Here is a 23,613-nt window from a genome sequence, read left to right as displayed (position 1 = left end):
TAACTTCCCACTGAATTCTCAGTTACTAGATACTTACAAGTTTTAAAACAAATTCATTATTCTTATCCAAATGGCTCGTTGTCCCTTTCTCTCCAACTGGATTTCTTATCTTGAGTAACTCAGTCACTCAAGACAGCAGTAGGCCATCTTTACCTGCTATTCTCACTGTTCACATTCTGTTAGTCATTTGTGGATTCCAACTGTGTAGCATCACTGATCTCCACTGCTCTCAATGTCTGGGGCAGTTGTCATAGCTCAGGATGTCAACCCTGGTTTTTAGGTAAACCATTTCGTCACCACTTTTTCCTGATCTTGATCCTTCCTCCATCTACTTACCAGTGTGCCTTCTCTAAAAAGATCTGGGTCTGGTGAAATAACTCCAGGATTCCTCAATGCTTTTGGCTATCTTGCTGTTTTATTTCTACTGTTGAAAAAAATTAAACAATATAAAAGTTTTACACTGTCTACAAATGAAGAAAGAACTATGCAATAGTTCTCTATTTTTTGTCAGTCCTGGGGCAAATAAGCTCAGGGCCTGCGCACTAGCCTTGAGTTTTCTCGAGGCTTGAGCTCTACTGATTGAGTCACAGCACACCACTTCTGGCTTTTTCTATGTATGTGGTACCAAGGAATCAAACCTGGGTTTTTGTGCATTCTAGGCAAGCACTCTACCACTAGGCCAAACTCCTGGTACCCTTTATATTGTTTTAAGAAAAGAAAATGTTCATTCTCTTAACTGATCTTTGTTTCTGCTTGATTAAAAACTAGGCTCTGCTGTGAGTTCCGGGGTACAGGAGCTGGTCCAAATGAAATCCCCTCCAAAACTATTCAGAATGCTGGGAACTTCTCATGCCACCTACTTTTGGGTCCTAGGCTCCACACACAGCAATTATATATAAGAATTTCTTCCCATCCAATTTATACCAATTTGTCTTTCAGGACAGAGTTTCTAGTCACCAGCATCATCTTTGTTGAATCCCTTCTCTCTGCACTGACCATTCCCTTATCTGAGCCCCTATTACAACCAACACAACCAAGGGGGGTTCGCATTTATTAATTTATGTGTCAATTTTTCTGTCAGCCTGAATTTCTTCAAACAAATTGTGCACTACTTATCTCTTCTTCCTTGCTCCTGGCACCATTCCCTATTGCTTTTCAGAAATGTGTGTGCCAATTTAATCCTCTTCACTAGGGCAGGAGAAAGATGGAAAGTTAAAAAAAAACAATTTCTTTCACTGTTTTGTGTAATGAGCATTTTCTTGGTAAGACTGACCATTTTCCTCTTATTATTTTTCATCGTGTCCTCTATAAATTGCCCTTCTTATACTTTCTCCATATTTTCTCTTGATGTGTTCCTTTCTTTTAAAATTTTGGTCATGGGGCTTGCACTCTGGGTCTAGGCACTGTCCCTGAACTCTTTGGCTCAAGGCTACTGCCCTGCTTCTTGGCCTGGGCATTGTCCCTGAGCTCTTCAGCTCAAGGCTACTGCCCTACCCTTGAAGCCACAGTGCCACTTCCAGTTTTCTCATGATTATTTGGAGTTAAGAGACTTCATAGTGCTGAGGCTGGCTTTGGACGATGATTCTCAGATGTCAGCCTCCTGAGTAGTTAGGATTACAGGTATGAGCCACTGCGCCTGGCCTATTGTTTTTTAAATGAGCTCTTTACGTAGCATATATGAACTATATTTTATGTTTGTTTCAAATCACTTACAGTTTTTTTCTCATAACTGTAACTTCAGAGTTTTTGTCAAAAAGTTTTAAAATTATGGTGTAATCCAAGTAAGCTTGGTTTGGGGGAGAAATTGTTCCATTGTATTTGAATTTATTTTTTAATTGCATTACTCTTCACGTATCACAAAACATCATTTTAGAGTAAACAATTCAGCCTTTTTCTTGTTGCATAACGATCACCATTAATTTTAGAACCTTTCCAGCACCAAAAAGGAAACTTAACACCTACCAGCAGTTATTCCTAGTTATCAGTGCCACTTCCCCTAGCCAACCATTAATTCATTTCCTCCAGATTCCATCTATTCTAGAAATTTCATATACATAGAATTATGCAGGTATCATTTCTAGCTTCTTTGATTTAGCACAATATTTTTATTGTAATTAATAGAAGGGTTACAGTTATATTCACCAAATAGAAGGTGCATTACTTCACATACATTGATAGCCTTCTCATGTTTTTGTCCCCATTTCCCTCCCCCATCCCTCCCCTCATCTTATTTCCCCTGCTTCCCTTTCCTATTACAAATAAACAAATAAACGTATATACAATATATCAGATAGCAAGGTAAGATACTGTAACAGTATGAGAATAACCAAGGGACAACAAAAGAGATGAGAAATAGCATTGTGCGTTAAGAACAACAGTCACACATTATATAGTTCTTGTTTCCATATCCTGGAGGTCCTTTCATTAAGCCTCATCCTATATGGCCTTTTGTAGCTTTGTTTTGAGCTATTTAGCACAATATTTTCAAGGCTCATTCATGCTGTTTCATGTCCAAATTAGCTTCTTCTATGCATTATTTTTCCATTTGTCAGTCAATGATTATTGGGCTTCTTCTCACCTGGTATTTTTATGAATATTTATGTACAAGTTCCTGTGAGAATAAATGGTTTAAGTTCTTTTGGGTATATACTTAGAAGTACATGCCACACTATGTGGTTTCTCCAGGTTGAACTTTTTTCAGAACTATCAAAATGTCTTCACAGTGACTAGGCCATGTTATCTTGTTACAGCACTGTGAGAATCCTCACTAGCAATTTGTTTCTTTTGTTTGTGTTTGTTTTCAGTAGAGTGCTCATAGTGGAAGGTAAACTCTAAAATATATTCATTATTTTTGCCAGTCCTAAAGCTTCAACTCAGGGCGTGAGCACTGTCCTTGGGCTTTTTCCTCAAGGCTAACCACTTGAGCTCTGGCTTTTCCTATGTATGTGGTACCAAGGAATCAAACCCAGGTCTTCGTGCATGCTAGGCAAGCACTCTACCACTTGGCCAAACTCCTGGCCCCAATATATTCATTTTTTAGAATTAGAATCACTACCACCTCTGCTCCAAAATGGTAGTAATTTCACCGCTTTGATGTATTACATTTCCTTGTAATAATATTTTGTGTTTCTAAAATATTGAATCATGCTTTAGAAAGGATTATTGATAACTTTCCAAACATCCCAAAGTTAGTCAGATGTTTAAGTAATAAGCTGTAATTGTGTGAGCCAGAAAGATGAAGCAATGCTTGGAAAAGGGGGTTTAGTTTTGCCTTTGTCCCATTTTTAGTTCTCTTAATTGAAACATTTCACTCTCAATGACCTAAAAGAGGAAAGCTGAATTGGTGAGAACCTGTCAGAGAGACAGTGAGATTGTTGGGATTAATAGTGCTGGGTCCTTTAGCTAATGGGGTATATAAAATATTGATTAGCCAATGACGTGGAGATATTGATGTGAGAGAATTTAGGAGTCAGAGAACACAAAGGATATATAGTAATGCCAAGTTGCCAAGAGCAAAGCTAAGAAGGTATGTGAGTCAGCTTTTTGTCATCATAGAAATTCTTGAGACAATGACTTAGAGAGAAAAAGTATTTTTTGATGCACAGTTTTAGATATTAAGCTGACATGATCAGTTAGCCCTGTTGTTTTGAACCTGTGAGTAGCAGCACATCATGACCAGCTGAAAAATAGAGTGAGAAGGGAGGTAAGATCTCAAAACTCTCTTCAAAGACACTCTCCAAGGAACTGAAGGCCTCAACAATTAGGGAATTCACCACTGCACAGTAGCACCATTTGAGGAACCAAGCTTTCAATATTTGGACCTGTGATGGGCATTCAGGATCTAGACTATAGTAGAAGCCTGGTCCTGCTTCTGCAAGGCCGCCACTGCTAATGTCCTAAAGTTGCATAGGTAGGCACTGAACTGCTGTTGCTCGGGACTGGATTCTTTCCATTCTTCAAAGGTACCTTAGTTCTCTCAGCATAAGGAATGTAGATGTTGAACTGTTTTCTCAAAAAAAATTTCATAACCCAAGTTTGGAGTTGGCATTTTTATCTAGTGACTTTTTAAAATCTTCTTTATTTTATTATTCTAAAGGTGCTGAGGTACAGAGGGGTTACAATTACATAAGTAGGGTAATGAGTACATTTTTTATCTTTAAGTAGTTGTACAAAGCAGTTTATGAATACAGAATATTTTCATCAATGTCACTCCTTTCAACCTTCTCACCAACTCCTCCCCTACTCACCCTCTCTGGTGATATTTTTTCATATGAATTCTCCTCTTGGATTTTGGCTGCAGTTCACTTCCTAAATGTTTCTTCAATAAAAATAACCAGGATGAGATTCTGGGTTATCTAATGTCTTCTTATTAAATTAATATAACTTTTTGTCCATCTACAAAAATAATTAAGGTCTGTAATTTCATACTGTGTCTATTCCCTGAACATTTCAGAATTTCATTAGAATGTTCACTTTTTGCCTACATGGAATGCTGTGGTTTGGCAGCAGTTATAAAGATTATACAGATGTTTCATGCCCATGGATATCCAAATCTTGCCATGTCAGTACTCAACAGATGAATTTGAGTTTTGTTTTCAGTTTGTTGATTTATATGGTTCGAGTTTATTTCCTTTGGCAGTGGGAAGCCATCTTTTCCTCGCCTCTTCTCTTTCTCTTCTTTCTCCTATTCCTCCTTTTTCCTTCACTTTTACTCTTCCTTCCCCATGCCCTTCTTCTTTTCATTGGAGACTTTAGAACAATCAACTAATAAATACATTGCAAAACAGATTATACTATATTGATATATATATGTGTATATGTAGAGAGAAATAGAAATTTTAGTCAAAACAATTCTTAGAAATCTAGTAGACTAGAAATACTCATGCTCAGAAAATACTGAAGGAAAGCTACACATCATAATTAATTAATTTGAAAGAAAAATATGTGCTATTTTTACCTGATGATTAGCATTAAAGAAGAAAAAGGTGGGAGTAAAATACAGAGTAGGAGTTGACAATGGTCGTTCACACCTGTAATCTTAGCTACCAAGGGGGCTAAGATCTAAGGATTGTGGTTCACAGCCAGCTTGAGCAGGAAAGTCTACAAGACTCCTATCAACAATTAACCACCAAAAAGCTAGAAGTGGATCTGTGGGTTAAGTGGCAGTTATTAGCCTTGAGCACAAGCGCTCAGGATCAATGCCCAGTCCCTGAGCTCAATCTCTAGAACCAGAACTAAAAAGAGAGAGAGGAGAGAGAAAAGAGGAGGGAGGTAGAGGAAGAGAGACAATAGAAGAACAAAGGAATACAAAGTAGAAAAATATGGCCATGAAGGATTAATGTCAATTTTATTTTCTCTTCCTACCATCATTTAAGCTCTATGAGAACATAATTATGGTTGTTTTTCAGTTTTCAAGTTCCTGATTTAATTTATTTAGAAATTATCTCAAAGTAGTTGTACAGGAGTTGCCATTCAACAAAGCAGTTTATGAAAACACTGAATCTTGATCAATGTCATCCCTTTCATCGGTTTCCCCCATCTCTAACCCACTCCTTCCCTCAGTTTTCTTTGTTTTGTAGTACATGCATTGAATTTTGTTGCTACATTCTCCCTTTCTTCCTATCTATCCCATCCCTTTGTTTCTACACTTTCTAGTACCCATTTCTTGCTGTTTAATTTCTTGGACTATGGTTTAGCCTTTCTAAGGAATTATAGTATTTGCATTCTTCCCTGAATCCACCATATTTTAGTTAATATACTTATGTTCAACTGGATATGTTTACTTATATATTTATAAATTATTTCTAGGTTCCATTTATGAGAGAAAACAGTTCCTGGATAGGAAGCACAACCAAACTCAGTAAATACTCTATCAATCAAAGCATTAATTTAGATTCATAGGGCTATGCAAACAAGGAAATCAACTTAATACATTCAGATGATTTCTTATGTGATTAATATCTGGAATAAATAACTACTTAGGATCTTATGGGTCTCTTCCCTACCTTAATATCATGGAGACCTTGGAAAATATAGAGAAGTGAAAAAGAGTAACTGAAGAAGTGATTCTACCTATATTGGATCTAGCTAGAGAAAACAATATGTTTTTATGTCTTTTGCTTGGAATGCCTATGGATAGATTTTCCTCCCTTGGCAAATGAACATATATACCTGTGTTGTACACACAATGTTCATCTTGTCTTTTTCTGTTTATTCATAAATAAGTTTTAGGTATACTCTTTTATAACCATTTTAAAGATAGTAATTTTAAACTAGGCATAGTATCCCAGGCTTCTAACCATAGCACTTAGGGGATAGGCAGGAGGGTCATGAGTTCAAAACGTTCCTTGGTTACATAGCAAGACTCTGTCTCAATAGCCAAACTAAGACAAAACAACAACATAGTTTTAAATGCTTTGTTATTATTTTAGACAAATTATTCTTTACTTAGACACTTCCATATTACATGTGTTCATTTAGATTATTTCAGTTATCTTTTAGTGACTGAACATGTTTTGTACATTTTTGTGCAAGCCCCTGATTATATTTTGACATATTATTAGAAATGAAATAACTAAGAAATATGACTTAAGTCTGTCTCAATACATATTGTGATCATATTGTGACTTTTAGAATGTCTTACTCTGGTAGCACCATGTGGCATCACATGTTTATTGTATAGATGTACCACATTTTCTTGATGCACTCATCCATTGTAGGATGTCTGGTCTGTTAAACACAATGAACATCGATGTACAGGCTTCTTTGCTGAAGTGTTATCTGTTCTGTGTATATGTTTTGTTCACTGATTGACTTTAGGTGACATTATTGACTCCCTTCTATAAATATGAAGGATTGAATACACAACCTCTTATGGTCTTTTTCCTCTTCTGATTGGGTACTTACATTTTTTGACACTTAAATCATTGGACTTTATGTCCTAAGATAATAAAATTAAATCTCTATTGATTTATAAATTTTAAACAGTATGTGTTGGTACTCTGCTAGGAAGAATATGACAAATAAAGACATTTTAGGAGCCGGGCCTAGTGGTAGAGTGCTTGCCTAGCATGCACGAAGACCCAGGTTCGATTCCTCGGTACCACATATACAGAAAAAAGCTGGAAGTTAGTTAGAATGGCCAGGATCAAGAAAACTAATAACAACAGATGCTGGAGGGGATGTGGCCAGGAGGGATCACTACTACACTGTTGGTGGGAGTGCAAACTCATTCAACCACTATGGAAAGCAGTATGGTAGTTCCTCAAAAGACTAAACATAGAACTCCCCTATGACCCAGCAATTCCACTACTTGGCATTTACCCAATCATCCAGAAACAAAGACATACTAAATCCACCAGCACAACAATGTTCATTGCAGCACTATTTACCATAGCAAAGATATGGAACCAACCTAGATGTCCCTCAGTTGATGAGTGGATCAACAAGATGTGGTATTTATACACAATGGAATTCTATGCTGCTGTCAGAAAGAATGACATTGCCCCATTTGTTAGGAAATAGAAGGACTTAGAAGGATCATATTAAGTGAAGTAAGCCAGACTCAAAGGAACATAGGCTCAATGGTTTCCCTCATTTGTCATCATCAGTAGAAACCTTGGGATCTCCTAGCAGAGATTTGCAATAGAGCAAAACCTTGATACAAAAGGCCATATAGTATGACGCTAACTGAAAGGATCTCTAGGATATAGAAACATAAGCCATATAATGAATGATTGTTGTTCTTAAGGTACTATGTTATTTCTCATCTCTTTTGCTGTCCCTTGGTTGTCTCATATTGTTACAGTATGTCACTTTGTTACCTGATATATCATATATATCTGTATTTGGTTATTTGAAATTGGATAGGGAAGAGGGGAAAACAAAATGAGGGGTGGGGGTAGGGGGAGGGAAATGTGGACCAAGGCATGTGAAAGGGTATCAATGTATGGGAATTAATGCACCATCTACCTGGCAAATATCATGTAACCCTTCTATTAATTACAATAAAAATATATGAAAAATGGGGCCGGGAGTTTGGCCTAGTGGTAGAGTGCCTGCCTAGCATGCATGAAGACCTGGGTTCGATTCCTGGGTACCACATACATAGAAAAAAGCCAGAAATGGTGCTGAGGCTCAAGTGATAGAGCTCTAACCTTGAGAAAGTCCAAGGACAGTGCTCAGGCCCTGAGCTCAAGCCCATGACTGGCAATATATATATATATATATATATATATATGAAAAAAAAAGAAAAAAGCTGGAAGTGGTGCTGAGGCTCAAGTGGTAGAGCTCTAGCCTCGAGAAAGTCCAAGGTCAGTGCTCAGACCCTGAGCTCAAGCCCAGGACTGGCAAAAAAAAGACATTTTAATGTCCCTTATATACTCTTGACTTTTTTATTAATTTTATTATCCTCACTTTGTATATTTTAAAACTTTTATAGTCTGTTTTTTAAATTCAATTAAGTCTCTGTGATTTGCCATAGATTGAATCTGAAAATTAAAAACTAATAATGGGGTAGACGCCCAAACATTTATAGATAGAAGGAATAAGGAATAAACTTTGGTATTGCACAGCACAGTAGGATACACATAGGTAATAACTTATTTTATATTTTATGAAGACCTAGAAGAGAGTTGCTCAGAGGCTCCAAACATAAAGAAGCAATAAGGGAAGGGACACACTAATTACACAAATTCAATCAGCACCTGATTATGCTTGTGTTGAAATATTATACAGTGCTCAAATAGTATTTGCAATTATTGTGTTAGTAAATAAAATTTTTAAAAGGCAGTTTGCATCGTGGCTATAGCAATATTATATACCAAAGGATTCATGTAGGTATTTTGTTCTACAGAGAACGGATAATCATAGAAAATTGAATATTCACCCCTCAGTTTTTATTTCCTGATAGCCTTTTATTCCCTCTCCCCCCCTCTCCCTAGTTTAGTTTTTAGCCACATTTGTCTTATTCATTAGTGAATCCACTGACCTATAAAATTTTAGTAAGAGGTAGTAGTACCTCCTACTATTATCTGGTTGCTTCTTTTCCATGGCATGGCAGCCTCCTTTTGCTTTATGTCTCTAATATCTACTCCTATCTCTTGGAAGATAATAAATCTCTACTGTCTAACTGATTCTTGTTTCCTATACCATCTTTTATGTTTCTTCAGGGTCTCTAATTGTTATCTGTTTCTAGATAACAATTTCCCCTAAAACATTTGGCAAATAAACATCTAATCATACCCAGACAATTTCTATAGGTCAGGAATCCAGGCCTGGCTTAGCTGGATGTCTGTGTCCAATTTCTCACAAACTGCAATCCTGGCATTGACTATGTCTGTGATCTCATCCAAACTCTCAGATGGAGAAGGCCTGCTTCCAACGTTACTTAAGTGGTTGTGGCCAAATTCATTCCTTAAGGGCCGATGTACTGAATTGAGTTCTTCAATGGCTGTTAATGAGAGGCTGCTTTCGGTTTCTATTTATCATGAAACTCTGAATAGAGAAACTTCCAGCCTGGAAGCTGGCTGTCTTCCAAGCAAATCAACCAGAGGGCAATGGAAGGAGAGTGAGATGGAAGTACCATCATCACTTTTATAATAAATATGTAATGTTTTAAACATCTGACGTTGAGATAATCTGTTTCTTAACAGAAAAGTAACCAGTGTATTTCCCTTGTAGGCACTCTTGATACCTTACTGTTTTTGGTTCTCCTTTGGGTCAACCTCAGCCCTGTTCTAAGTCTAGCTCCCTTCTTAAGAGCCTTCTTTAGGAAGGTGGTCCCATTTTCTACAGAGAACAGATCTTGGCAATGACCTAGGATATGTCATCATTGCCACTTGTACCTTTTATTTCTTTTAAAAAATTATTATGAAGGTGATATACAGAGGGGTTACCATTTCTCTTTTGTTTCTTTATTTGGAGATATGCAGGAGGAGCCTAACTAGGAAATTCTCTGCAAGCCCTCGTCCTCTGCCCCGGGCTGCATCTCATTCTTTGTATTGGTTGATTCTGTGCTTGGTACTTCTTGGGCCACACTTATGAAAGTCATGTTCCTCTATGGCTTTGCAACTCTAGTTTCCAGTCTTTCCATGGAGCTAATCCTGTTTAGGTTTACTTCTCAAGAAATGTGATAAAACATCTAAAAAACAAAATAAAACATCTGCTCTGTTGATTATCTATTTTTTCATGTATTTTATTGTAATTAATAGAAAGGTTACATTATATTCACCAGATAGAGGTGCATTACTCACATAAATTGATACCCTTTCTCATGTCTTGGTCCCCATTTCCAGCCCCCCATCCCTGCCCCTCATCTTGTTTTCCTCCTTTCCCTATTCCACTTCAAATAACAAAATACGCATATATACAATATATCAGATAACCAGGTGAAATACTGTAACAATATGAGATAGCCAAGGGACAGCAAAAGACATGAGAGATAACATAGGACAACAATCACTCATTATATGGCTTTTGTTTCTATATCCTGGAGGTCCTTTCATTTAGCATCATCCTATATGGCCTTATGTATGTAGGTTTTGTTCTATTGTAACTCTCTGCTAAGAGAGCCCAAGGTTTCTACTGATTACGGCACACGAGGGAAACCATTGAGCCTATGTTCCTTTGAGTCTGGCTTACTTCACTTAATATGATCTTTTCTAAGTCTTTCCATTTCCTAACAAATGGGGCAATGTCATTCTTTTTGACAGCAACATAGAATTCCATTGTGTATAAATACCACATCTTGTTGATCCACTTATCAACTGAAGGGCATCTGGTTTGGTTCCATATCTTTGCTATGGTAAATAGTGCTGCAATGAACATCATTGTGCTAGTGGATTTAGTCTGTCCTTGTTTCTGGACCATTGGGTAAATGCCAAATAGTGGAATTGCTGGGTCATAGGGGAGCTCCAATTAGTCTTTTGAGGAACTGCCATACTGCTTTCCATAGTGGTTGAATGAGTTTGCACTCCCACCAACAATGTAGTAGTGATTCCCTCCTGGCCACATCCCCTCCAGTATCTGTTGTTATTAGATTTCTTGATCCTGGCCATTCTAACTAGAGTGAGGTGGAATCTTGGAGTTGTTTTGATTTGCATTTCTTTTATGACCAGAGATGTCGAGCATTTCTTCATGTGTCTATAGGCCATTCTTATTTCTTCTTCAGAGAAGATTCTCTAAGTCTTTGGCCCTCCTTTAATGGGATGGTTGTTACTTTGGAGATTAGTTTTGGAGTGATTCAATTTTTTGAGCTGTTGATATATTTTAGATATGAGGCTTTTGTTCGTTGTATGGTTAGTGAAGATTTTCTCCCACTCTGTAGGCTTTCTAGTTGATTTTCTAGCTCTGTCCTTTGCCATACAGAAGCTCTGCAGTTTAATGCAGTCCCACTTATTCAGCCTTTCTCTGATTTGTTGCGTTTCTTGGTCCTTATTAAGAAAGTTTCGACCTAGTGTATCTCCTATTCCTTCTTGTAAAGTTTTCAGTGTGTTGATGATCTGTTTTATTATTTCATAATGCCGTTATGGTTTTGTTCTTCAGACAGAAAAACATTTTATTTTTGTAGGTATTTTATGTTTTTGTGGTCATTATTCTTTTTTGATATATTTTTATTATAATTAGTAGAAGGATTACATTATATTCACCAGATCAAAGGTGTAGAAAAAACATTTTCTGAGTAGACATAGGTGATGTGTCCACATGAACTCATCCCAGGTCCCTGCAATGGGTTTAGGCTTTTCTTCTTTAATTTTTAAAAGAAGATAGAATAGGGCCGGGAGTTTGGCCTAGTGGTTAAAGTGCTTGCCTAGCATGCATGAAGACCCGTGTTTGATTCCTCAGTACCACATATAGAAAAAAGCCGGAAGTGGTTCTGAGGCTCAAGTGGTAGAGCTCTAGCCTTGAGAAAGTCCAAGGACAGTGCTCAGGACCTGAGCTCAAGCCCAGGACTGGCAAAAAAAAGATAGAATACTATGATACACCTTAATTTAGCATGTTACTATGGAAATTGATATAAAAGGGCAGATGTTTATAATAACTTTTTTCTAAAACTTTATTAGTATTTCCTCTTTTTACAGTTTTCTACAGAATCTTTTGCTCTCTTTTTTCTTTTTTCCTCCTCTCACTCATACTTACACAGCCCTTTCTCTCTATGGGAACAAATGACTTAAAATATAGCAGATGCTATATTCTTCTCTAATGCTAATAGCATGATGTAAGTGCTGAGGCTGTTGAGATAATGGAATTAGCATTGTGATTTTAGAATTGGCCCAAGACTTCAGTTCTAAGTACCTGAAAACTATTTCAGGACTGGGGGTTTGGCCTAGTGCTTGCCTAGCACACACAAAAACCCGGGTTCGATTCCTGGGTACCACATACATAGAGAAATCTGGATGTGGTGCTGTGGCTCAAGTGGTAGAGCTCTAGCCTTGAGAAAAGCCCAAGGACAGTACTCAGGCCCTGAGTTCAAGGCCCAGGACTGGCAAAAAAAAGCTATTTAAAAGTAGTGTAGGTTAGAAAGAGAATTTATTGGAAGGAAATTCCTACCAGCTAGCCACCCTTTTATGTCTCAGACTTCCTACCTGTCTTGTATCTGCCTTTTTGAATATCTTCCTGTTTCTCACTTTCTCAGCTGACCTGCTTTAACTGCTGTGGCATAGGTGTGGCATGTAAGGCTCTCTGACAATGGCAGCCTAAATTTCCAGATTCATATCCTCTCAGTTTAAGTAAGCAGGACAGAGGCCCAGTCCCAGATTCTGAAAAGAAAAAAAATCAATTTAGTTTATCTTGGGACTGATATTCCATTTTAGGTTGAGTCTAGGTGATCATAGGGGTAGATTTGCAGTATAAACATAGCTGCTATGGTTCAAGTTCCCAAAGACAAGTTTAAGTAGGTGAAAGCGAGGGAAGAGATTTCAAAAGAGACTGATGCTATTGTCCTTGGAGAGATAGTTTAATTTGTGGTTAAGATATATGCACTGGATCAGACAGGTACTCCAGGATTCCATTATCAAGAAAAACCTAAAAGTGAGTTTTGTCTTTGCCATGATCAGTCAAAGAAATTGATGCAGGCTGCTAAAGTTAATTAAGCCCAAGGAATTTAACTTGCTGCTCAAATTTCTGGTGTTTCTGTCCGTTCTAGGAACAGGGGACTGAATGGTGTTGCAGTTGTAAAGGAATCCCTGCAGATCTAGTGGTGGGATAGTCATGATATCTATATCTATATCTGTAGCTATATCTACCTATATTGCAATCAGTGTTCATTCTCAAGGTTACTTCATCTCTTCAGTTTGGTGTCAGGTTTATTTCGACTGTTCCTACCTTACTTGGTAAAATATTTTGAGTGCTACCTTGGGAACCATATGCCATAAAATCAGAAGGTCTCCATTTCTTTGATAAAGGAAGTATACTACTTTTAAAAAATTACTCGGATTTCCTTTTTTTTTGCTCAGAGGATAAAATTAAGTATGTAAATTCTTAGTCAAGAACATGTAAATAATTCAAATTCTGTGTCACTGAAGGCTACTAAATATAAACTGAGAATGTTTATGTAAGGTAGGGTCGGCACACATGCAATGCTTGTGGGTTGTGTTTTAAATATTGTATACATTGTTTCACATGGAATTATAGAACAATGCTTTAGTGACTGACTAATTTTCTCTTCAGTTATGCAGACATTTTGATTGAGAGGGAAGTATTAATGCAGAAGTACATTCATCTAGTGCAGATTGTAGAGACAGAAAAAATCGCAGCTAACCAACTCCGGCATCAGCTTGAAGATCAAGATACAGAAATTGAGAGGCTTAAATCAGAGGTATTTCTAGTTGAAAATTCCTTCTCATTGTTTCAAATGTTTCTCAATCAAAAATTCCTTCTCATTCCTTCACATCTACTATCATCGCTGCATGATTAGACATGGCATATTGAGGTCAAGATTTTAATCCCAGGCTCAATTCCTCTGTCATTAATACATGCATACTGGGCTACTGACCTAGCATGAATTTCTGATCTGCATTGGTTTAGGTAACATACTACATGGACATACCAGGAGAACATTTAAAAAAAATCTGTCCTAATGTTCTGAATTAGATCAGAAATTAAACAACTTTCTATAATATGTAACTATGTGTGATTGAGTCTCTGAGTGAGAGTTGCGAGTTTGTTTTAGACTCAGTTCTAAAATCCAAATCTAAAAGCAAAAGTAAGGGAAAACCAGAAATTAATTCAGAAATATTTGACTTTTTTAAGATCTAAGAAGTCTAACACTTTCCCCTAGAATTAGCAGGAGTAAAATTTTATCCCACAAATACATTAATATCTCTTAGAGTCAATGAAGGGATCCAGGTCAAGAAACGTAGTACTCATTGCATTGTCATTGACAGCTATCGCTCAGACTCCCTAGCCCAGCACTCTCCTTGTCATAGGACAGCAATTTCCTTTGTTGCTTCTCACTTTCTCTGGGGACTCACCCAGAATGCTTGAAGGAATTTCCCTTCTTGCTCCCTGGGTATTACACTCCAGGGCACAGAGCAAGGTACAAGCCAATTCCAACTGGGACCTGCTAATTTCTCTGAGAATGGTATGTTGCCAAATGTGTTAACTGTATCTTAACAATTGTCCTCCTTAGACCCTGATATCTGATATAATGAAAGCAGCAAGAGAAAACTTTGCAAACTTGCATTTTAAATGACTATATCAGGCACTGTAATTTAAAACAAAATTATTGTGTTCTTTCCTCACCACAGTGAGCTAGAGCAGATGCTTGTCTGCCGAGTGAAGCAGGTTGGTATTTACTCCACGAGAGAAGCTTAGCACCAAGTGATGTTGCCCAATATTTATTTGTGTGAGCTTCTCTGTCTTCACTACGGTCTATTTTAGTCTGAATATAGAACACGGCTATAAACTGTCAGTAGCAGGTATGTCTTCTGTGGCTGCGTGACAGGAGCCATAATTTATTTCCTACTCCCTTTATGTTCCCCACTGTTGTACCACACAATGGTAGAGGAATATATTTGGTATTGGGGACAAGATACAAAAACAGATCAGAGGGGGCAATTATGGTCTCCTAATCTTTGAGTGTTTCCTTGTTAATCAATCTGTGTGGACTCTTATACTTGTAAGTGTCTGCAGCTAAGGGTTAGGCCAGTGAATTTTGTTGCTATGCATATTTGCCAAGAGGGCACCTAATCTCGAATTGTACCCCACAGCTCTCAGGACTGGTCTGGGTCTATAGAAAGAAATGTAGGTCATTATAATCCTTTCTACCACTTTTGAGAAACCTGTCTGGCTGGTTTGGACCAACCTCAGGGCTCTGAAGTCTCCCTGGTAGCTACTACTTTCCTAAGGACATATGTGTTTTTTGTACAGCATCCACATGAAAGGCTAAACAAGCTGATCACGGACAAGGCCTCCCAGTTAAGCATCTGCATGTGGAAGACACAGTTTTCCATGGACAATGCCCTCAGGCAAGGTGACAGGCATGTCACTCAAGTCCTAGTTAGTCAGGACCAAGCTCTACCCTAATGTAGACCCCACTTTCCACTTTCCACATCACTTCTTGTCAGCATTGCAACCCCACACTTAAGGCAAAGGTCCTCTTCTGTCTCAGCCCCAGAGGAAGAGAAGGTGCACAAAACAATGGCTCCCTGGAGATCTCAGTGGACTAGTCTCGTAGGCAGCCCTTCTGTCCTATGGTTCTACTTCACTATTCCCTAAATCATGAGATGGACCAATTTTGTATTATAGATTGTTGCCCTTAATAAAACCAAGGAACGAATGCGCCCTTACCAAAGCAACCAGGAAGATGAGGACCCTGACATCAAGAAGATTAAAAAGGTAAGACTTGAGAAGGTCCTGGTTCTGTGGGAACAAGGTGACTAATTGTCTATTTTGTGGTGATGCCTTCATCACTATGTCGCTGAGCTGGGAAATAATCTTGATATTTCTGTGCATCACACACACACACACACACACACACACACACACACACTTGCCCTGGGTAGTGATACAGACATAATAGTTCTGGAGAATCTCAGCTTGCGTTTTCTTTCCAGTTGCAGGAATCTTCTTTTGGACTAGGGAAGAATGAAAAACAAATGATGTTCGCTATTTAGGTTAACAAAGAGCTGTTGAACACCCTAGTTTTGTGATATGTTAATCTTTGGTAGGAATTTTTTTAAATTACATTTCAAAAATCTTTTCCTTAATGTTAGTTCTGTAGTGATTTTAGGAAAGATAGCTTTTCTTGCGTGAGAAGATTGAACAAATCAATACAGCAGCTCAGATTTGTGTTATTATTACTGCCTCTTGTTTAGCAATTACATAAACGGGAGAAATTTTCTACCTTTACTGTCATTGAGAATCAAATAAGGAAGGTGATTCTGGCACTCAGTCTAGCCTATTGCCTTCTCATTCATGTCACCGAGGCTTTGGTCCCATGATCTTAATTGTCCAAGTTAAGCATTCAACTTAGTTAATGTTATGTAAAAGCTTCCAATTTAAAGAACTTTTCCTGGATATGCATCTGTGAATCTTTATTTCTTCCTAATTTTTTCTTATTCTGTGTGTGTGTGTGTGTGTGTGTGTATGTGTGTGAAATAATTGCTTTAAGTATAAGAAAATTTTAACTGAATGCTGCTCAGAACTTAAAATGACTCTTTGGACTAAGTTGAATGTTTTTAGTTTTCCAGAAATACAGCTATATTCTACTAGGCAGAGTAGCTCATGCCTATAATCCTAGCTACGTAGGAGTCTGAGATCTGAGGATCACAGTTCAAAGCCAGCTGGGCATTAGAGTCGGTGAAATTCTTATCTCCAATTAACCACCAGAAAACTGGAAATGGTGCTGTGGCTCAAAGGAGTAGTGTGATATCCTTGAGCTGAATCGATCAGGGACAACTCCCAGACACAGAGTTCACATCCCACAATCAACAATAAAACATGCAATACAATTATAGCTGAAGCACGGTGGCCTGGACAACTGGAATGTCAGCTATCTGGGAAGATCCAGGTCAGCCTGAGTATGATGGCTCATGCCAGTAATCCCAGCTTCTTTGTAGGTGGGAGCAGGAGGCTTGCTGTTGCCATAACTCTGGACAAAGTGATTAAGGAACCCAGGTGGAAAGAAACCCAACTGTACTGGTTCAAGTGGCTAAGCATTAATACAGCAAGCTTAAACCCCTAGTTCAATTCTCAGTGCCAAAAAATAGTCAAATAGTAAAATAAAACTATTTTTAGTATTTCAGTTTCTGCTTGATTCTGGTTTATGTTGTTATGTCACAATGCTATTGATTTTCTTTTAATAGTATGCAATTGCATGTAAACAAAGATATTAATAAAATCCAATTTTCAGTTTCGTTATACAAGCTGGTCTGTCAGTAAACAAGTGAGCCAGCCATTGTTCAGCAGAGAACACTTGTTCAAGTGAACAGAGGGATTTTACTTGACATAAAATTTAATTAAGTAGATTTTTATAAATACTTCTACTCAATGGAAGAATAATGATAAAACAAGTGCTTTTATATATTTTCCTACGTACCTGATTTTAATAGAGGTAATTTAAAATCTACTTTTGAACTTGTTAAATAGACTTTGAAATTAACTTTAATGTTCTTTGTCGCAAATCAAACCAATATCTATAAGAAAGAGATTCTCTCTCTCCCCCCCTCTCTCTCTCCTGCTCCTAGGGCTTGAACTCAGAGCCTAGGTGCAATCCCTGAACTTTTTTTGCTCAAGGATAATAGCCTACAACTTGAGCCACAACTCTACTTGCAGCTTTTTTGGGTGACTAATTATAGATACATGTCTCAAAGACTTTCCTCAGATTTCAGCCTCCTGAGTTGCTAAGATTTCAGATGTGAGCCCTCCGGCACCCAGCTACTTCTCTGTTCTTACCTTGACAAAAATGTTAATGTCTTTACTCCAAGAGACTACAATTTGGAAATGGCTAAAATTCCCAGGTATTTTCTAGAAATTTCAGAAAACATTACGCATAATTCTACTAAATAATTCTACTAAAGTATACTTAATTTTTGTTGTTTGAGATATAGCAACATTAATACATGTATGAAAATTGAAAGTATGCTGTCAAGAAATGAGACATTTTGGGGCCAGGAGCATGGCCTAGTGGTAGAGTGCTTGCCTAGCATGCACTAAGACCTCGGTTCCATTCCTCAGTACCACATACACAGAAAAAAGCCAGAAGTGGTGCTGTGGGCTCAAGCGGTAGAGTGCTAGCCTTGAGAAAAGCCCAAGGACAGTGTTCAGCCCCTGAGTTCAAGCCCCAGGCCTGGGAAAAAAATGAGACAGATTTAAACCATGAAAAGAAATGGTGATGTTTAAATGAATAATGTACTTTATGACTAAAATAATATGAAAAAATTTAAACACGGATGTAAATGTTCTTAATTTTCTGTGAATTAAATTGTTGCATTTGCCACATCCAAAGTAATAAATCTCAATTATCATTAATTTTTATATGTAGTATCTTATTTGTAGTCTAATTGTGAGACAGAAGATCGGAGTTCAATAATCAACAGATTATTGGCAGAGTCTTTAACTTAAGGATATGATATTATGGTATGATAACAATGTATGATATATATCATATATATGCTTTCTATCTCCTATTTACTGATTTAAAAAGTAACAGAAAAATGATGGGCATGGCTCCAGAGCCAGAGGTGAAGCACTTGGCCAGAGGTTGAACTCAAATTCAATGCCACCGAACAGTAGTCTGGAATATAATACAGACAGGCTTATGCTGTAGAAGAAACTTGAGAATATGAGAAGGCACAGGATGGATGTACTTAATTGCAGCCTTAGGTAAGCCAGTCTGAAACTTCCCTGAGGTTTCTTTCTGTCTTTTTGTTCTGTAGGTTCAGAGCTTCATGAGAGGATGGCTGTGCAGAAGGAAATGGAAGACGATTGTGCAGGACTATATTTGTTCTCCACATGCTGAAAGTATGAGGAAGAGAAATCAGATTGTGTTCACCATGGTGGAGGCAGAGTCAGAATACGTGCACCAGCTCTACATCTTGGTCAATGGCTTCCTCCGACCTCTGAGGATGGCAGCCAGCTCCAAGAAACCCCCTATCAGCCATGATGATGTCAGCAGCATTTTTCTCAATAGGTTTGTTCTTGCCTAAATCCATAGTTTGTGAAAAGTTTCCTCCCCCTTTCCCTCCCTCCCTCCCCTCTCCCCTCCCTCCCTCCCTGTTCTCTTCTCTCATCTGGTACTGGGGATTGAACTGAGGGCCTCATGTGTACTATGCAAATACTGTACTATTCTCATGCTTCTGTTTCGGGTTGTGTTCTCTCTTACAGATTTAGGGGAATTCAATGAAGCATTTCAGGAAGAATAAAAACAAATGCAGGACATGAGAATCTTTGCTGCTGAATGTATTTATCCAATAATGTTTTTTTATTGCTGAAAGTTAGTGAACAAAGCAGAAAATCCATGGCTTTATGGAACTTAATTTTGATGCAAGGAAACAAGTTGTAACAATATATCCTGGAGATCTTTGCCATAAAGGAAGTGAACTGTGCAGTTTCTTGGGGGGCGGGGGAAGTTCACAGAGCAAAGAACTGATCGAGTACGGGGTGGGAGCGTGCATGGCACTCCAGTTTGAGGTCCATCAAGGATAGGTAGATGCATCAAGATGGGTCAGGGATGGGCAGAGTGGGAAGCCGTTGGAGTTTACTACTCTCAACGAAGTGAGAAGACATTGCTTGAGTTTGGGGCATAACCAGCAGAGAAGAGAAAAGAGGATCAGTTAGAGGCAATGCTGAACTCAAACAATAACTGCAAAGTAACTATAGACATTATTAGTAACTCTGATAGGGTGCCAAACCCTAACTAGAGACAACGTAGGAGAGAATGGAGAAGAAAGGAATAAAAGAGAAAACAAAATAACAAACAAAAATTTAAAATAGCAATAGAGCAGGCGATGGTACAAAGAAGAGAAAGGATGATTCAGGCAGGAGTATTCCACTGAATTGGAGTCCTATGGACTTTTCTGCCTGGGATGGCCTGGAACTTTGATCTTCTTAATCTCAGCCTCCTATGTCATTAGCATGATAGGTGCACGCCACTGCACCAGCTATTGGTGGAGAAAAGGTCGCACATGAACTTGTTCTCCCAGGCTGAAATATAATTATTTTGACCTCAGACTTCAAAGTAGATTGAAGACGTATATCTTTGAAGAGAGACTTACAAGGTATTTGTTGTAATGAATGTTATTAATTAGATTATCTTTCCTTGCTTGATTTTGAAGCTCTAGCCAGTTCAATTACTTTCAATTTTTTAAAATATTTTATTGTAATTAATAGAAGGGTTACATTACATTCACAACATTACCTCACAAACATTGATACCCTTTCTCATGTTGTTGTCCCCATTTCCCTTCCCCTCACCCCCTCCACTCATCTTGTTTTCCCCCCTTACCTATCCTATTTCAAATAACCCAATAAACATGTATACAATAGAACAAGAGCCATATAATGTGTGATTGTTGTTCTTAATGTACTGTGTTACTTCTCATCTCTTTTGCTGTCCCATGGTTATCTCATATTGTTACAGTATCTTACCTTGTTATCTATTTTCAATTTTTTTAAAACATATACTAGATAAGTACTTATTTCTAGTGCATGTCTCATGAGTAGAATTGGTATAAAGAAGCTACAAATGCAATGCGTATACAAATAGCAATGAAAATGAATGCAAACATCCTATTAATGAACTTAGTTACATCATAATGTAAAACCATGACAATTTAATGTGACATGACATTATTTCAGCTTTTAATACAGAGCTTATACTGCACTGAAAGTAATCTACATAATTAAGTGTAGCATCAATTCGTCTGTATTCTAATCACTCCAGAGTCAAAATATGAAGGTGAACATATCAATTAGTTTTCAATAAAAGAGTGAGTAATCTTTCTCTGAGTAGAGGACATTCTCTATTTATAAAATTTTGAGGAAAAATTGGAGAAGTAACACTGTCTACAGTGTATTGAATTTAAGGGCAAGGCATCAAAGATGTGATCCGGGGATTAGGAACCACTGCCAGTTCCCCAGCCTTTTAGCCCTTTGAAGCTTGTTACAGCAACTAAAATGCTAAGGCTGGATGGTAAAATTGTCCCCACCCTGCAATATTCTTCTTTACAGACTTTCAACAACAGAAAAATGGTATCTACTTCTATCATCTCTTTCTTCCTCCTCCTCCTCCTCCTCCTCCTCCTCCTCCTCCTCCTCCTCCTCTTCCTCCTCTTCCTCCTCCTCTTCCTCCTCCTCTTCCTCCTCCTCTTCCTCTTCCTCCTCTTCTTTTCTTTTTCTTCTTCTTCTGTCATGGGACTTGAATCTGGGCCTGGGCCCTGTCCCTGAGCTCTTCAACTCAAGGCTACCACCCTACCCCTTGAGTCACAGTACCACTCTGGCTTTCTGGTGGTTAATTGGAACTAAGAGTCTCACAGACTTTTGTGGACTTTGATGCCTGGGCTGGCTTTGAACCATAATCCTCAGATCTCAGCCCCCTGAATAGCTAGGATTACAGGTGTGAGTCACCAGTGCCCAGCCATCTTCCTTTTTTATTATTAATTTACTTTATTGCTATTGTAGAGGTGATATACAGAGGAATTATAATTACAGCCAGGTAATGAGTACATTTCCTTCTGTATGTTGTCTTTCTCTTTCCTTATTCTCTCTCAGTCCCTCCACCCATCTTCACCTGAGTTGTACAGTTTACTTTCAACAGTGTCCAGTGAGCTCCATGGCTGCACTTTCTCACTGTTGTTCCCTTGAGTTCTGTACCCTCACCCTTCCCTTCTGAAGATGTATACTTGAATACACTGTATGTACAGTAAAGAAGTCAGAATCATCAAAAACTAAGATAAGAAGAGAGGAAGAAAAAGAAAAAGGTCTCTTGTTTTTATATGTTGGAGTTTGTTTCAGCATGTATATTACTTATATAAATATAAAGAGGCACTTAATGCTTCTCTGTTAAGAGTATCCTCTATTGTCTCACTATGTGGGAGTATCTAGAATCCTGTATAATTTATCATATACTTGTGTACTTTAGATTTAATTTCTACTTATTAGAGAGAACATGTGTTTGGCTTATCTCACTTTCAATTCATTCTAATTCCATCCATTTCCTTGCAAATGATATTATTTTATTCTTTCAAATGGCTTTTAAAATTCTATTGTGTATAGGCTATGGATGTTAAGGATAGATGCCCAGGAGTGGTATATGCCTGGGTTGTAGGAAGATCTATGCTTAGTTTTTTGAGGAACCTCCAGACTGATGTCCAGAGTGGTTGTATTAGTTTACACTCCCACCAGCAGTGCAGTAGGGTTCCTTTTGCCCCATATCCCTACCAACACTAGTTGTTGTTCAAATTCACACTGTTGGCCAATCTGACTGGGTTGAGATGGCATCTCTGAGTTGTTTTGATTTTTGGTCATGGATGGCGAGCATTTCTTCATGTGTTTCTTTGCCATTCTTACGTTTTCTTCTGAGAAGTCTCTCCTTAGCATTCTTTCCCATTTACTGACTTGATTATTATGTTTGTGGGATTAGTTTCTTGAGTGCGCGTGCACGCGCGCGCACACACACACACACACACACACACACACACACACACACACACACACACACACTGGATATTCGGCTTTGTCTGATATATTGCCAATAAAGATCTTCCAGTCCGTGCTGGGGAAATGGCATCCATATGTACAAACCTAAAAGTGGATCCCTGTTTGTTACCAGGCACAAATATCAATTCAAAGTGGACCAAAGACCGCAACATCAGACCCAAAACTGAAACTACTGCAAGAAAGAGTAGGGGAAACTTAAAGGTATTATAGGAAACTTAAAACTTACAGGTATAGTTAGAAACTTCTTGAAACAAGTCCCAGAAGCAAAACACATAGGACAGAGACTTGACAAGTGGGACTCATCAAAAGAAAAAAATGTTTTGCACAGCTAAGGACAGAGATACTTTTATATTTCCTATCTTGTCAAGTGTGTATACTGCATACTGGTGGACTGTTTTTACATCCACAATGTAGCTGCCAGGGAGTCTGGAAAATGTAGTTTTAACTCCCTCTGACTAGGAGGATGGCAGTCAGTTGAAGGACTAACTTATAATACCTGTCAAAGTATATTTGATTGAAATCCTTGAACACCGCACAACTTTTATAGAAAGTTAAGCTTTCTATAAAAGAATAAAACCACAGTATCTATTTTTGTTTTAGTTTTAGTGCACTCTCTGGAAGTAGGAAGGGTTTATCCTTCTGTTTATTATTATAGAATTTGACCCACAACAAACCAAGAACTCCCCCTGAGAAGAATAATTCTGTATTTAATTGTGTCAATATTTTCCTTCAGAAAAGTCTTCACTAGTTTATTTTAATTAAGATAAAGCAAAGTATATTTGACTCTGGAAACTATCTGTGACCCTTTTAGATTGTTAGATCCCTATTTTATGAACAATTCTGGATAGGCTCCACTATTTTCGGAAGATAATGCTATATTTCTGTCTTAATTGTCTTAGGCAGTAGACAGATAGTAGAATTCTGTACAATGTTTTCTGCTATGGGTTTTTTCCT

At 37.9% G+C, this 23,613-nt stretch overlaps 1 protein-coding gene across 4 annotated transcripts in view; it reads left to right on the top strand.

Annotated features, from left to right (window-relative positions):
- The window catches only part of Rasgrf2 (Ras protein specific guanine nucleotide releasing factor 2), a 202,305-nt gene that overhangs the window by 66,456 nt on the left and 112,236 nt on the right, over positions 1-23,613 (top strand). For all 4 annotated transcript variants that reach the window (XM_090331693.1, XM_090331691.1, XM_090331692.1 and 1 more), the window contains exons 3-5: positions 13,669-13,816; positions 15,748-15,837; positions 18,879-19,132. In XM_090331693.1, the coding sequence (XP_090187819.1) occupies positions 13,669-13,816; positions 15,748-15,837; positions 18,879-19,132 (492 nt within the window). The remainder of the gene's footprint in view (positions 1-13,668; positions 13,817-15,747; positions 15,838-18,878; positions 19,133-23,613) is intronic.

The sequence above is a fragment of the Megascapheus bottae genome, chromosome 4, assembly GCF_031878675.1.
Source record: "Megascapheus bottae isolate mThoBot1 chromosome 4, mThoBot2.hap1, whole genome shotgun sequence".
Taxonomy (NCBI): Eukaryota; Metazoa; Chordata; class Mammalia; order Rodentia; family Geomyidae; genus Megascapheus; species Megascapheus bottae.
This window is presented reverse-complemented; position numbering and strand designations above follow the sequence as displayed.